The following is a 15,942-nucleotide window of genomic DNA, read 5'->3' on the forward strand; positions in this document are numbered from 1 at the left end:
AGGACTGTGTCCCAGACTGCTGTCGTGCTTGCTGTGACTGCAGCACTGAGAGGCCCTGATGATGGAGGAGCATCCTGCTGTATAACTGCCGTGAGACCTGGACACCCCTGGGGCTCTCGAGCTCTGCAGAGCTGTGCTCCGTAGCCTTGTGTAGCAGGAGAGTTGAGGGAAATTACACCCTGTGGTAGGGACTTCAGGCTTCCACATTTCCTTTTCAGGAAACAAGGCAGCTAACTCATTATCTCAGCCTTTCAGTTCCTCCCCTCCAGAGCACCTGGAAGCTGGACATGCACAAGGGCAGAAGCAAGCAGGTAAAGTCGGGTCTGCTGACCGCTCAGGTGCACTCTCAGCCTCCTCTTACGTGTTTGAATCCGCCGTGTTACTGCTACCCGCCAGGCCGCAGGCTGCCCGCTTTCTGCTTTAGACACCCGCTGAACGCATGGATGTGCTTCTGAACGTGCCCCTGACTCCAGAGCAGAGCGATGGGAGCTGAGCACTTCCGAGCTAAGCGCTCTTACCTTGCTCGGGTGATAAATTGTGCTTACAGAGCAATCTCCAGTTGTAATTACCTGCTCTGCTTGCTTCCCCGCCACCAACACCTTGAGGCTAGCGGGAAGTCCTCTCCAAGCACCCCAAGGGGGAGCGAGCCAGCAAGTGTTTCGTTGGTAAGCTCGCTGGTCACCTGCCAGGCCGTTGCCCTCCTTGGAAAGACCAGAGCAGGACACTAGCCCCCAGTTTCTTTTCGCGATAGCTTCTTGTTGCTGCGCTTGTCGAGCAATGCTTCGTTCTCCCTTGTCCTTCCGAGAAGACGCTTCTCACCAGCGCAGCAAGCTCACAGCCTCGGTTGGTATAGCTTGGCCTTGTTCCCCCCTAGGTGAAGGTCTGGGCCAAAACTGGTCTCTGTCCTTGGCTGCCCAGCTGCCAGGAGCACGGTGGCGGGTGGGTGCCACTTGTGGTTTAAGGACCGTTGCATCGGGCGTTGTAAGTGGGGGCCTGGGGAGATGCTGCAAGCTAGGATGTTTCTGGATTTTGCCTGCTGGCAAGTGAGCACCAGGCCACATATGGAGCGGAGCTTGCAGTCATCCCCCGCCCCAGGATAAAGACAGCTGCTCTCTCGGGTGGTGCGGAAGATGCCCCCGTGCACCAGGGAGCCCAGCGGCTGCTGTAAAAATAGCTAAAAGAATAAACGAAGCTGGGATTTCTCACTGAGATGGGCTTACAGTACGGTGCAAGGGGCCGGGCCGTGGGGTTGTAACTGCTCCTTCTTTCCCTGGGGCAGACGTGAAACATCTCAGGAGGGTTCTGGGGAAGGGTCTATTTAGTCCTTTCCTGGGCGGCTGAAGGAGCAGGAGACCTAGTCGTTTAGTAACTTTTCCTTCTGTTTGATCCCTGTCTGAAGGAGCTTTTGTCTCGATCACGAGAGCCCCCCTCTCCTGCCTGATGGCACGGCACAGGGAATACCTGGGAACAGGACCGTGAGTTGGCCGCGGTCCACCCGTTTCCATAAGCCGCTCGGGCCCAGAAGGAACGTGTTGCGGAGAAAATCATAGAGCCGGCTGTTGAAGCAGGGGACTGGCAGCTAAAAGGTTGCTTGCTAGTCTTTGACTACGGACCGGTCACTTGGGCTGTCTGTGTGCCTCAGCATCCTGTTCTGCGCAATGGGCGCAACATTTGGCTGCTGTTCCCGGGCTCTGAGAGGTTTCCCTTGTGTTCGCTGACTGCCTCAAACTCCTCAGACGGGAGGTGTCGTTTCAGTGAGGCGGATTATGAGCCGCCAGGTTTTGTGCGTCTCCGGGGATGTCCCTAGAGCGCGTCCCGTCTTCTCCTAACTTCACAGCACCGCTGCGAGGAGAGGGAGCATTATCTCCACCTTGCGGAGATCGGAGCCGCGCAAGACCTGGGCTGTCCTGGGTCAGGACCTGATCACAAAATCAGGCGACCTCGACTGATGCCTGGTGCCGCAGGGAAAGGTGAATTCTGCCACTTTTGGCCTTCCATAAATTCACCCGATCCAGTTGGGTCATGCAGAGCGTGAGGGGGCCGTGGGGTTTGAGGACTTCCCTCCTGGCTCCATCAGCAGCCCGTTTGCTGTAGAAAGCACGTGGGTGCATTTCCAAGATCCTCATCATTCACTGTCTTCATGCTCGTCAAACCATCCAGCTCTCGCAGGAGCCCAGCCCTAGCGTTTCTCGCTGCCCCTTCTCTGGCAGTCGTGCTCGGCTGCATTTTCTTCACTTCCTGCCCTTTTCATTCTGCCGAGTCTCTTGCTCTCGTACCATGGCAGAGGCCTGCATGGTTTTCTCTGCATGTCGCAGTATGTTGTGCTCGAGTCGGGTCCCCTCGCAGGCCTAATGACAGCTCCCAGAATGCATCGCTGCAGGGGATTATCTGTAGTTGTCCCTATTTTTTTTTTTCTTAATACCTCAATATTGAAATGCATTTTCTATATCAGCTTTCTGGGATCTACCTCAGCTTCCAGCAAATAACGTGAAACTCTGGAATAGCTCTTCCCCACACCTAATCTATTAACGAAAGCCAGTTTTCTGCTTTCCCCTATATTTAGGAGTCAAGCTAAATGCATTGATTTTTTTTTTTGCAAGGTCGCATCGCCCACCTCTGTGGGTCTTGTCCAGCTGAATACTCACCCATCCTATGGCATCGTGTTTTGGTACTGTGTAGCTGCTTTTGCAGGATAAAGTGGGGCATGGGCTGTTCCTATGTATGCTGGGATGCTGAGGGTGATACTGGGATGCTGAGTGTGATACTGGGATGCTGAGTGTGATACTGGGATGAATGACAAAGCAGTGGTTTAGCAGCCAAAATGAAAGGGACTCTTGGCTCTGGTAGGCAGCATCTTTCCCACTCCTACGACCAAAAAGATGGATGTCTTGAGATTCGGGAGCAAGGCACTAGGCTCCATCACGTTGGTTATCTGCTGGGACTATCTGTTGGTCATTGAGTTGGTGGGTAACATCTGCCGAGTAATTTAGGGCCCGTCTGGGTGGGTTGATGCCGCAGATTCCTCCTACCGGGCGTTGCTGGTCAGAGGTGTGAAGAGGTCGGCCTCAGTTGGATGTAGCTGTGTGCAGACAGGACTTAGGGGGTGGTTTTGCTCTTCTGGAACTAAGCGCAGCTTTACTGGTGTAGCCGCTTTCCTGCCGGGGGGCTTTGTCCGCAGGGGGGTGTCACCCCAGTGAAATGCCCCTAATGTGGACACAGCCCTGCACTGGCACGTTGCAAAAATCACCCTCCAAACACAGCAGATTTAGTGGCCCCACACCTCAGGCCTTCATTTGCAAGCATCTGCTCATCCTGGGTGCCGGGTTAAAAGATGCTCGGTGTCTCTGAACCTACAGGCCTCGGCCTGGGTGCTGGAGAAGAGGCGGTCGGTGTCGACCAGCGTTTGAAAAGCTGACAGATCTCCACGTGCCTCAGTTTCTCAGTCTGCAAGTTGATAACACCTTTCCTCACGGTGTGCTGGAAAAGTTGGTGAGCCGCTTTGCACTCTCACGCTGCCCTCAACCAGCAGCTCTAGGCGGTCACTTTAGCTCTTCAGCTAAACATCCACAAGGGATGGCCTGACCTGGTTTTCCCCCCCGAGTGAATGATTCTCTGCTCTGCTGATGTCCTTTCCGCTTGTGGATCTCAGAAGTCCTACACTAAAGCAGTTAACCCAGCTTTGCACTATTTTTTTTTTTTTTTTTAGAGATGAGGATGCTGAGAAGTGGGCTGAGCGAACCCAGGTCTCGTTCCCAGGTCAGCGGCCCTTCTGCAACACCACGCAGGCATCCTCCAGGCCAGGGCGTGCCGTGAGGAGAAAGCGGTTCGGTGCATCTTGCTGCCCCCAGGCTGGATTTCATTGTTGGCATTTGCTGGGCCTGGGAGAGCGGGGCCTCCGTGTCCTCTGCGTGACACCTCGCCCAGATGTTGAAGGGCAGCCACCTCGTGAAGGTGTTTTATTGGTGTCCCGTAAAAAGGGCAGGGTGCAGTTTCCCACGCCAGATCTGCCAGCCAAGGGGATAAATGAAAGGGAGCGCAGGCCAGGAGCGCCGCGCTGGCTCCCCGCAGTGCGGTTCTCCCGAATGCAAGGTCCTTTGTAGCCCTACGTGGCTGGATCTAGGAGCTGTCTCTCCGGGAGGTCACAAACAGCTGGCAGGGCAGAGTAAAAGCCAGCGGCTGGGTGTTAACGGCCGCAGAAGAGCGCTGTCAGGTGGAGACCTCGCATGACGGGAGACTTGTGTCTGGCCTCCTAGAAGAGGCTTCTGTGTGGCTTGGCCCCTAAGTGAACTGGCCTCTCCGTAACCTGCCATTTATTGCTGTTGTGGTTCATCAGGGTCGCGCTGAGCGTGTGAGGAGGGCACGGCCGGGGGGGGAATCGGAGGCAGGAACTGGCCAAACCACCTTGCTGCCCCGTGCCAGGCTCGCGGCGTACCCGGCTTGTCCTTCGTTCCTGGCTCCGGTAAATTGGGGTTGACGGTATCTCGGCCAGTTGAGTTGCAGAGGAGTAATGCGTGTCTGCACTAGGGGATTGTGCTGCTAAAAGCCTGGTACAGTTAAAGGGCTTGTCCTCAAGAGTTTACCTACGGCAGTGGCCACGTGCCATTCACGGGTGGATTTCCAGCCCCGTCGGTTGCACGTGAACCTGCGCTTTCGGGACTCCTGGCGACAGAGCAGGTATTCAGACTTCTGTCCCAGAAACAGACCATGGGGACGAGGCAATTCTGCGTGATTCTGGGTAAAACCTGAGACAAAAGAAGAGCGGCACAGCCCTCGACGCGAGGATGAACGAGCTGCGATTTGTCCCAGGGAAAAATAGCGTTCGCGTATTTTACCGTGCATACTTGCAGGTACTGCACGTGGGAGAAGGGGCTTGTTCTCTGTAGGATCCCAGGACAAAAAGCTTTCTTCTGGGAGAAATGGATGCCTTGTTTTACCAGAAATAGCTCGGGGAGGGGGGATGTTGGTGAAAGACCAGGTTTGTTAATCAAATCGGGAGACCCCCCGCAAGCGGCAGAGATCAGCCCCGGGTTCCCCCCACTCCTGCATTTTAACGAGTTCTTTAATTACCGCGGTAGTTATGTTCCGATTAGAGAAATGCATAACTGCAAGTCATAGCTGGCTTCCCTGGGGCACCATTGTCTCCTCCCGAGGGCAGGTTAATTGCCAACATTTTTTACGTTGAACCTAGCTGAATTCCTACCCTGGGTCCTCTCTCCTTTTCCAAGCACGAAGGGCGACGGTTAAGGTGGGAAGAGGCTGGCGCTCTGCTCTGCTCCCCGGGGAGCCCGGTCGGTTTTGGAGCGGGAGCAGTTCTTGCCGCTGGTTGCAGCCTGCGCCCGTCCTCCTGGTGTTGGCATCAGGATCCAGCTCTGATGCGAGCGACGAGGAATATCCCGGTTCAGAAACTATCCGGGGTTCAAAACTGTTCTACCGCTTTCTTGCCGTGATGCTGCATTTGTTTTAGTTTTAGGCAGGACCTATGTTATTTTCTGCTGTGCCATCCAGCGGTGCAGAGCGACCCGCTGGGGCATGCGAATAATGGCAGGGCTTCCTGCACCCGTCTCCGAAGGCAGTGCCCGGATTGCAGGGGACTTCGGTTGGGGCGGCAGGCTACGGCCCACAGAGCTGGGGGGGTTGGCAGCAAGGGGGGTCTCTTGCCCGTGCTTCCACGCAGCAGGGCCAGGGCCAAGCGGGGCGTTGCTGAGCTGCGTCCATGCCGCTGCTGCTTCCCCCTCCCCAGCTGGGTGCAGCTGGGCTCCAGCCCCAGCTCCAGAGGCCCTTTATGTTTCCCAGACCTGCATTTTTGGAGAGCAGCCCCCCAGGAGCAACTGGTCTGTGCACTTGCAAGCACAGCCGCAGCATCAGCACGAGGCCTGGGAAGGAAGATGGCACCGGGGAGGACAGGATCCCATCCGCGGGGATTTCTAGCGCGTCGCGGACAAGAGCCTCACGCACAAACTTCTGCTTTTTCTTGCACGGGTTTTTTTCAGATGCGCTGGCTGATGCAGGCCCGTAGGTTCCTGCTTGGGTGGAAACTTGGAAAGAGTTGAGGGGAAAAGAGCCCGGAGGTTGAGAGAGGGGGAATCGGGGCAGTTCTGCTTTGTGGAGCGTGCGGGAGGCTGGGCCGAGCAGGGAGGAAGAAAAGCAACAACGCTTTGATCTGTAATCACCCGAGGGTCCTGGCCGAGCGCTTGGTGCCACGCTGCACCGATAGCACGCCCCACCCAGCTGGCTCGCCGCCGGCCAGGGGCTGTTTTGGCGTTTCATTTATTGAGGTTTATTTTGGAAATTCCAACAAACATCCTAAGCCCGTTTGGTGTTCAAACGGCAACCAAAACTGGGCTGGCAGCCGCTTGGTTGCGCGCAAGGCGGCGCGCCGGACCCGGGAGGGGCCCGCTAGCAGGGATGCCAGGGCAGCGCCGCAGCCGGCAGCGTCGCGGGGGGCAGGACGGCGGTGCAGCGTTTATAGATGGGGAGAGACGGACACGTCTGCATGTCTGGGGGGTGCACGCGTGCATACGGCAGGGGTGTATCTCAGCGTGCCTGTTTTATGTGACAGCGGGGGCGGAGGGGCCGTAGTGGGCCCCCTCCTACTCCGGCCCTGCTCCTTAGAGAGACGGTGGTGGTGCGGGGTGCTGGCTGGCCTTGATGCCTCCCCCCCACGCTGGGCCCTGAGACCAGCTGGGGGGGTGGGGGGGTTGTGGGCGCTGGGTGGCAGCTGTTGTGTGCAAGCTCCCCCCGCTGCATGGGGCCAGAGGCGGAGTGGCGGTGCCGTGTCTTTCTTGATAGGCGGCTGGTGGGTGTGTGCGATGTGTATATGTAGTACGTGCGCACGCATGGAGGTGCAGGTCTGCTCCGGTGCACACGAGCTCTGCGACTGCTAGAGCATCCGCGGTGTCTGGGTGGACACTGGGCGCAGCTGCGCGATCCGCACCTCGGCAGCCGGCCCGCGTGCGGGCGGCGGTGCGGGGCCCCGCCGGGCGGGAGGTCCCCGCGCACCACCGCGCCTGCGCCCCCGCGGGCGGCCGGCTCCGCTCTGTCCGTTCACACTCGGCGGCACCCGGAAGCGGTTCCAAAAATTGCGCTCGACTGGCGGGCGCGAGGTGCTGTGTGCGGCGTCAGCAGGGCGGCCCTCACCACGCGTTCATCGGGCCGCCGCGCACCCCAAGATAAGGACGGTTGCCGGCCCGCGGCGGCGGCGGGAGGCAGGCGCGGGCGGGGGACCGGCGGGTCACGGCGAGCGGCACGCCGCCGCCGCCGGCCCCCGCCGCCGCCCAGCGCCGCCGTGTCCGTACCCCTCCCGGCTCTTGACGCTGCTCCCCGCCCCAGCGCATCCCCCTTTTTGTCGGCGTGGAGGGCTTTACCCACAAGGCAGCGCGCCGCCGAGGGTGCTCATTTGCATATGCAGCCGGCAAGGCCGGCCTTAAAGGGACCGCAGTGCAGGAGCTTCCCCACCCTCCTGCATTACAGCACCGGCACCCTAGTAAGGACGCGCAAGAAGCAGGAGCGTCTTGCAGGTTGAGTTTCACCTCCTGGAAGGAAGGAGCAGAATGGAGACCTTGCTTTTACACAACCCCCTGCTTGCCAAGCTGAAAAATAGTCTGATTAAGCGGGTAACGTTTGCATGCCCGTGTCAAGCATTCACGCAGAGTTACAGCTTTCAGAGCTGGAGTGGGTCTTTACTTCCCCCCTTGGCCAAAGGCTGCGGGGGTCGCTTGTTTTCCCTTCCGCGGGGTTTTAAAATGATCTGTAGCCTCATTTACTTTAAAAAAAAACAAACAAATGCAATCAGTGGAATCAAAAACGATCTCGATCTCTTGACGTCGAAGCCGGGTGCCGGGTGCTGCGCGTGGTCCCTGGAGCTGGGCTGCTCTCGGTGGTGGCAGGTGACAGAAGAAGGAGCAGTGGGCTCAGGCTGCAGGAGGGAGGTTGAGGTTGGGTGTTAGGGAAAACCTCCGCACTAGGAGGGTAGTAAAGCCCTGGGACGGGTTACCCGGAGAGGTGGGGGGATCTCCGTCCTTGGAGGTTTTTAAGCCTTGGCTGGGATGACGTAGTTGGGGCTGGCCCTGCTTGGAGCAGGGGGCTGGACTAGATGTGACCTCCTGAGCTCCCTTCAGCCCTTATTTTCTATTATTCTGTACCCATGGCAGGTTCAGGTGTCACATCTGTGTTGTGTCAGGGTTGACATTAGGCGCACGCAGAATTTAAACTGTGGATAGGCGGGTTTGCATAGGGAAGATCCTGCCTCCAGCAAGGGGTCGGACTTCCTCTGGAGGTCCCTTCCAGCTCAGCCAGCTTTATGATGAAACGCTGGATATGAATAAGCATCCTCACCGGAGCCGAAGACATGAAAAGCTTTTCTTGAAATTAAAAAGTCTTTGCTCCTATTGAATTGTCTTTCTCCCGATTTTGTTTTTTGACTCTGCTTTTGGATAATAAAATGAATGCAACTGGTATAACCGATCGTTATTTGATAATAGCAGTTCACTAGAATCGATACCAAAGCGGTAACTTCGGATAACGGAAAGAATGCCTCCTAAAACTTTCTGGTATTGTATGGAGTCGCGTTCCCAATCGGCTTCTGGCCGGTCGGGATTTAGGTTGCAGAGGCTGCGAGGGAACGTCTGCTTGTTTGAAAAACGCATCCCCCCATTGCCTCTGAGGAGTAGGGTGGTGATTTTTGTACAGCTGCGTCTTCTGCGTGCGAGCGTGTCCGGCTTGCACTGAAGTCTTCCGAAATACGGGTCAGCGGGAACGTCTGGCCCACTCCACGCACGAAAATATTGTTTCTCTTTTACTTGAAACTCTTCAGACTCGTCTGTCCCGGCACTTGACGAGGGCTTCGTGCTGACCTGCCGTCTCGTTGTGTTCACAGGTGGTTCTGCTCGGGATGGACATCCTGTCGGCGCTGGTGTCACGACTGCAGGATCGCTTTCGAGCCCAAATCGGCACAGGTAAGGGGTCCGGGAGTGCTGGCTGCCCCAAGGTGCGTGAGACCCTAATTCTGCGCCCTGTGGAGTCTGGCTGAAGGCAAGGAGGTGAGACAGCTGTAGAGGAGCAGCAGGATGCAGCCTGGCACCTCCCAAATGAAGGTTTTTTTTAACGTTGTATAAGGAGCCTTCCTCCACCCCAAGGCTGCTTCCTGGGGCCTGGCGTCTCGCACCTCCCAGCCTCCTGTTTCCATCCCCATGAACCCGAAGGGCAAATTGTACCATCCCAAACGGCAGAAGTAGAACCTGGCTCCTGTGCCGAGTCGTCCCTCCCGCTGCTGCTGCCCACGCCTGTCTCCTGCTAACGAGCACGCCATTGCACACTTTTTATTCTGGGAAAGGGCGGGTGGAGGGCTCGTAACAGGGACACTATAGGTTGCTCTCTGCTGGACCTAAGTGCTTTCTTTTCATCCCCAGTCCTGCCCAGTTTGCTTGACAGGCTAGGAGACTCGAAAGACTCGGTGCGGGAGCAGGATCAAGCGTTGCTGCTAAAAATCATGGAACAAGCTGCTAACCCTCAGGTATGGCAACGCGCCTCTTGGAAGAAGCAACCCGTGTGTGTGTACGTGCATGCATGAGGTCCTATTAAAAAGCAAACAGCTGCCTCCGAATCCTTATTTTTGATGACCTGGCAAAACTCCCCTCCCTGCTGGTGCACAGTATAATTTCTCAAGCTGATCATGCAGAAGCGAGCGTGTGGAGAGAGATGTGGTTAGATCTGGTAGGGCTGGTTTATTAGTGCGCTAAGCTTTGCATTGTAATCCCAGTGGAGTGAGATCAACCTAGCACCCTCCCAAGAGAAATCCCTTGATGCCGTGTGCTTTGCTGGGTGTGGGTCTCCTGGCTGGTTATCGTTAAACCTAGGTCCTTGGCGTTCTGCAGGGATGTGAATGATCCTCTGCGTGTTTTGTAAGATGAGGGGTTGCACAGAAAGTCCCTGGTTCCTATCGAGCTGTTACCCCATTTCAGTGGTGTGTGGCATGGGTTAATCGGTGAGGTGCTGAGATCCTTTGCAACGCAACCTGCTCTCCTGCTCTGTCGGTTCCTCGAGGAAAGCACCAGTTTCTGAGCTTTGCCTCCCATTCATTTGGCTTGTTCCTGGGATCTTAGGCAGAAAGGAGGTGTTACCAATTACTGTAAGCGCCAGTTGGCTGATAGCTGATGCCTTTCCCCTGCAACCCAGAGCTCTATAGTGAAACGGAGTTGAGGCTTTGCTGCGTGATGAGTGTTAAAGGCAGGGTCTGCTGGGTCTGTCGGGTGTCAGTCTGTGTTTCGGGTGTTGAAAGGCATGTGGAGGTAAAACTGAGCATGTCCACCTGTGTTTTTACACATGCCTAAACTTAACGCACACATGCCTAATGCGCATTAAGGCGATTTAGGCGTGCGTTTACACATGCGCGCGCTAAGGCACATTAACAAGGCTTGCGTACCGACTGGGGACTAAAGGTAGTCCCAAATCAATTGACACACACAGCATTAATGTACCTGAGTGCGTCTACATGTGTTAAGCTGCTTTTGTTATTTGTGCATAAATGTGATACCTGCTTTTGCAGGTATCACATTCAGGTGCGAATAACCTCAAATCGTCATTTTAAGGTGCCTTAAGGGCAAGCAGGTGTAGCCCTTAATGCACCTTAAAAATGGCTAATGTGCCTTCAGTGGGCATGTGTAGACACACCCAGTGTGTGTGTGTGTGTGTGTGTGTGTGTGTGTGTGTGTGTGTGTGTGAAGGTAGCAGGGAGTTACTGAAAGACCCAGCAAAGAACAAAACCTTAGTCACCCCATGAGATTAATGCTGCCTTCCTGTAACCCTCACCCGTGCTTTCATGAGTGGGTGCAAAGCCTATTTTTACTCCCAAGAGATGTCAAATTGCATCCGGGCTGGAAAAGAAGAAAAATCTCACTCCTTCTCCTCCCCACCCCTGTTTCTTTGCCATCCTTTCTGTTTCCTGCAGTACGTGTGGGACAGATTGCTAGGAGGATTCAAACACAAGAATTTCCGGACGAGAGAAGGGATTTGCCTCTGCCTTATTGCCACGCTCAACACGTAAGTTGGGACCTGTTGCAGATGTGGCTTATGTGGTTTCGGGGAGTTGAGTTGATATTTATTTGTGCTGATGCACTCGTATTGTTTTCCTCCTAGGTCCGGAGCTCAGAGTCTAACGCTGAGTAAGATCGTGCCGCATATATGTAACTTGCTTGGAGATCCAAACAGCCAGGTAAGACTTTGGTGAAGTTCTCGACCAAAATCAGTGTTAGCAGGGTGGGGAAGCCCAGCTGGCGTTTGAGGATAAGCAGGGCTAAATGTTTAAACAGCATATGGACTAGCTGCAGGTGCCGCCACCTCTTGGTGAATTGTAGACCTGCGACATTTAGGACAAGCCTGGGTGGACTAGTTTAGTTCAGGGGTGCTCAAGCCCCACCCTGTGGGTCAGATCTGGGTCATGGTCCTAGGTCATCCATCCCAGTGGGCTTGCTAAAGACCCATGGGAGCCCCAGGCCCTATGTGCTGGATCAGGTGCCCATTCCCAGTGCACAAGGCTGGGTGGGCGCAGCACTGGGCCCCAGGCCCCAACCTTGATGTGCAGGGGCAGGAGGGCCCAATCCTGGCACATGGGAGTGGGAAGGGGTGTCCTTGGGCCTCAATCCTGGCATACTGAGGGGGTGCTGGGCTCCAGGGCCTAATCCCAGTGCTGTGGAGCAGGGAGGGGGCAGTGCAGACACACGGGGCTCAATCCGGCCCTCGGATCAGCCTTGTGCTGCTGATCTGGTCCATGGTGCCGAAAGGTTGAGTGCAACTGATTTCATTGCAATGGGATCTTAGAGCAGTAACTTGGGGATGAATCTGAAGTGACCTCAGAGGACTTGTTCAGGAGTTGGGGGGATCCCCTGAGTAATCGGGAAGAGCCCAGCCGAGTGCAATCAGATGGGTGAACGCCTGGGTCAGCCAAACTGCTTGCGTGTTGTAGAGGAGCTGTTGCTGTCTGAATAGCGCTGGTTGAAGATATAAGAAAGATTTATGAGGCCAGTCTGCCTTACCCTTAGTGCTCCATGTTGCTTGTAAGATGAGAGCTAACTTCTGGAGGGGTCAGAGAGGGGGGCGACCTGCTGTTCAGCCAGATACCAGCAGCGATGTGCTGCTGACAGCTTCGCGAGCAGGTTCTTCAAGCCCTGACTGCCTCAGTCAGCAACACGCGTGTGCAAAACAGCAGTCCTGCCGGTCCTCTCTCCCCTGCCCCTGAAGACCCGATTGCTCCATACGTTTTCCTCTCCTAGCTTTGTTACAGCGACGCATGCTGCTGCAGCGCCCACGCGTCGCAATAAGGAAGGGGCCATCGGGCCTGGCGTGTGCAAATGCTAGGTGGCAGCCCTTTCTGCCCTGCCAAACCTGTCGTGCGCTTGGACACAAGATGCACGTGAACATGGAAAACAAGAAACGGGCAAGGTGGGGAGGGGTCGTAGCGGTGAGATGGGTGCTGTTATATGCAGCTGAGACCAGCCCCAGGCCACGGTGCCTCTCGCTTCCGGCGTTTCAGGGATGCTTCTGGAGGTGTGCGTTGCCCTAGCGGCAGGTGTTTTGCACCTATGGCTGTAGGCAATGCGGTTGGGGAGGGAGGGGTGCTGGGGTCAGGGTCTCCCAGACTGCCAGGGGCTTCTTCTCAACCCTGGAGGGAACTCAGTGAATGGGGTAGTAGCAGCTCAGCCATGTCTTCTCTCTCGTCCTTGGTTGGGAGAGAGGTCTGTTCTCCCTCCTTCCCGTGCTCCTAGGGACATGATCTCCTACCGCTAGATCTCCTACCACTTATTTCCCCAAGTATCCTGATTTCCCCTGGGAATCTCCAATGCTCATTCCCTGGGGCGGCACTTGCGGGCAGGAGGCGCCAGCCCAGTCATGCCCTGTGCTTGGCCGGCTTCCCCCATCCCCATCCCTGCCCCAACCTCACCCCCTCCCCGCCCCAAATTCAGAGAAACCAGCTAGGCTGCTTTTTTTTAAAAAAAAAAAACAACCCAAAAAACAAAAACCCTCTTTGCATTGTAAAATGTCAGCCCGTTTAGCTAAGAGCTTAATGCACGGTCAGCTTAATGCACCATACTTCCTTTCCCAGGGAGAACGGCCCTTGCAATCTGATAAAATGTCTCTATCTCTGACTGCTCATTTCCTTCTGCCCAAGCTTTCTTTTTAAGCAGCTGCCTTGGGAGAGCCTGGATCAACATTGCCCTCTCTTGGCTGCATGGGAGAGAGCAGCAGCGGGGAAATGCTCTGTCATGTGCGCTGCTTGAGCCTTTCGTCCTCGCCTAGGAAGGAAGCCACTTTCTTAATTTCCCCCCTCCTTTCCTCTAAATAGACAGTTTTCTTAAAACCAATGCAGTTTTCAGTGTTTCGTGGAGATTTCCCTTTCTCCCCTGTGAAGGTTCGCTGTGAGCACGAGCTATGTGCATTGGCACTGGTCTTAGATAATTTTAAACTAAGGAATTTAGAAGCATTTTTATAATCGTGGCAGCGTTACTGCAGCGCTTGTGAATGGGGCGACCCAGCCTGTCTGCATGGCCCCGATCCTGGAACGGTGCATCTGAGCAACCTGACGTGCACGTGGTCCGGTTGAACTCGATTGAGAGGGTTCATCGAGTGGTGGCGGGGTGTAGACGGTATGTTGTAGATGGTGGGTTTTACACAGTGCCTTTCTGAGAAATCGGAGACGTGTCCTGGTGACTTTGGAGGAAGTGTCAGGAGTTTTACTTCTTCTTTCAGTCTGTGGCAGCTTCAGTCCTCTCATCCCCTGCTCTCATCCGCTGGGGAAGGGGACGCGATGTCTGCATGTCCCTCCCTCCCTTGTGGCTGGACCAACTCCCTCTCCGGTGCCATGAAGGTGGAACTAGTGAGGATTTCTTGTTTTGAATCCTCCTGCTCTTCCAGCTCCCACCTTTCATCATATAAATGTACCTGGGCTCAAAGAAAAGACTGACTTTATTATTATTATTATTATTTTTATTTTTATGAGCCTAGTGAGAGCTTCCCTGGCTCTGTAATGTTGGGCAGCATGATATACTTGCATTATGACTCGCCTGGAGTGATCATGGTGACTCACGTTATGGCTTTGTTTCTCTGGCAGCTTGTCTTAGGCAAGCTGCTAGCAGGTCTCTGTCGTCTCTGTGGAAGTGGACTGGGATGTATAATGCTATTCCTTTGAATCGCCATTGTACAGGAACCCCTGATCTCCCTTGTTTCCACTTCCTAGTTACAGCACATACTGAAAAAGGTGGTCCATTAAAGATGGTTCAGAGAGGGCGTTAATTTTTAATCATCTTTGGGGACTGCTTTTGCTTCGCGTGACCCATTCTTCAGCAGTTACTGCAGCTCCTCCAACTCCAGGACTGAAATAACCGCCTGTTGGCCAGCAGAGCGTATACCCTGCACGTGGGGTTTCCTCTTCTGGACAGAGGGCTGCTTCCCACCTCTCCGTGTACAGCAGTGATGCTCAAATCTTTGGTCCAGTGGTAGGGGATCCAGCACTGCTGCCTGCATACCGGCACTGGGTCCTGGGGGGCCGATAGCACCCCCTGTGTGCTCGGATTGGGTCCTGGGGTCTTGGCACTGCCCCCTTCAAGGGCTACACACCAGGATCGGACCCTGTACTATCCACCCTGCCCAGGCCCACCCTGCCCAGGCCCACCCTCCCATGCTGGGAGCAGTGCACGGGGCCTGGAGCTTCCCAGGGGTCCAGAGATTTGGTAGCAGGGGAGAGGTCAACCTCTCCCTCATTGCCAAATTTCTGGACCCCTGGGGAGCCCTTTGGGCCAGTTAACATGGTGCCATGGGCCAGATCTGGGCTGTGGGCTGGAGGTTGAGCACCCCGATGTAGTGTGGAGAGGTTGGCCTCTCCATCCTGAATGGGCACTTAACTGAACGTAGCCATCGATGTGGGGATGGTTCAGGCCTCATCGATCCTGTTTGGTTCAGGGAATGGACTATCAATGGGTTTCAACCCATGGCCCGCAGACCCCGGGGGGTCCACAGGCTACATCTAGGGGGTCTGCAGGAGATGACCAGGATCAGTCAAAGGTATGCGAATACCCACACTTACCATTCAAAGGGGTCTGCACCGCCGCTTGAAGTTCCCAAAGGGGTCCGCACCTCCATTTGAAATTTTGTAGGGGTCCGCAAATGAAAAAATGTTGAAAACCACTGGACTAGATGAGCTCTTGAGAGCCCCGAAAACCCTATTTTCTATTATTCTCTGTTCTTGGTAGCGGGCCGCGTCCTTTCCCTGTTCCTTCGAAGGTTGACATCTACAGCATAGCAAGGGGACGTCTCCGGAGGCCATACCCACGCGGCTGTGAGAGTCGGGGTGCTGGGCACGGCGAAGCGAGAGCCTGCTCCTGGCTGTGCCAAGCGCACGAGACTCCCGCCTAGCATTTCACCGGGTATATCTTCGAGGATTAAAAGATGAGGGCGCCCGAAGGAGCGCCCTCTCCGCTGGGCCAGGGGCCACGCGTGACGCGGATGTCATCAGCTTCTCGCCGACTGATGGCGCCGTGGCTTTGGACCGCGTGGCCTGGAGGGGACCGGCGTGCCTCGAGCGTTTCCGCCGTGCCGCGCCGCGCCGGGGGCCGCGGTGGAACCGGAGCCCGCGTCCGGCCGCGGTTCCAGAACCCGGCCCCGGGGCGGTTGCGTCCGGAGCCGCGGCGGCAGTTGAGGGGGCAGGACGATGGCAGAGCAAGTAAGGGGAGCGCAGAGAAGTGCCCCCGGCAGGACTAGATTTCCCCATGTGCAGAGACTCCTGTTCTTCCTGGTGGGAAAAGGGAAAACTGGTAGCAACCGTCGTTGCCCCGGCCTTTCTCCCCCCGCCTCGGTCCTGTGAAGCGGTGTCGCAACGTGGTGCTTCCCCGTGCCACCGGGATGGGGGGAAGACATGCTGGGCTGGGGGCGGGGAACGAGACGGAGAGAGGGCGA

At 55.9% G+C, this 15,942-nt stretch overlaps 1 protein-coding gene and 1 non-coding gene across 6 annotated transcripts in view; one reads left to right on the forward strand and one right to left on the reverse strand.

Annotated features, from left to right (window-relative positions):
- Positions 1-15,942, forward strand: part of CLASP1 (cytoplasmic linker associated protein 1) — a 229,863-nt gene that overhangs the window by 45,069 nt on the left and 168,852 nt on the right. For 4 of the 5 annotated variants that reach the window (XM_090046026.1, XM_090046022.1, XM_090046023.1 and 1 more), the window contains exons 2-5: positions 8,876-8,954; positions 9,408-9,511; positions 10,946-11,037; positions 11,134-11,209. In XM_090046026.1, coding sequence (XP_089902152.1) covers positions 8,876-8,954; positions 9,408-9,511; positions 10,946-11,037; positions 11,134-11,209 — 351 coding nt within the window. Of the gene's footprint in view, positions 1-3,706; positions 3,757-8,875; positions 8,955-9,407; positions 9,512-10,945; positions 11,038-11,133; positions 11,210-15,942 lie in introns of all 5 variants that reach the window. The other variant, XM_090046025.1, reaches the window with a different exon arrangement.
- Positions 7,069-7,180, reverse strand: LOC149867726 (U4atac minor spliceosomal RNA). The gene has a single exon (XR_016442178.1). It is a non-coding gene; the product is annotated as a U4atac minor spliceosomal RNA (small nuclear RNA).

Source organism: Crocodylus siamensis, chromosome 4 (genome assembly GCF_052110815.1).
Source record: "Crocodylus siamensis isolate JL-2025a chromosome 4, ASM5211081v1, whole genome shotgun sequence".
Lineage (NCBI taxonomy): Eukaryota > Metazoa > Chordata > Crocodylia > Crocodylidae > Crocodylus > Crocodylus siamensis.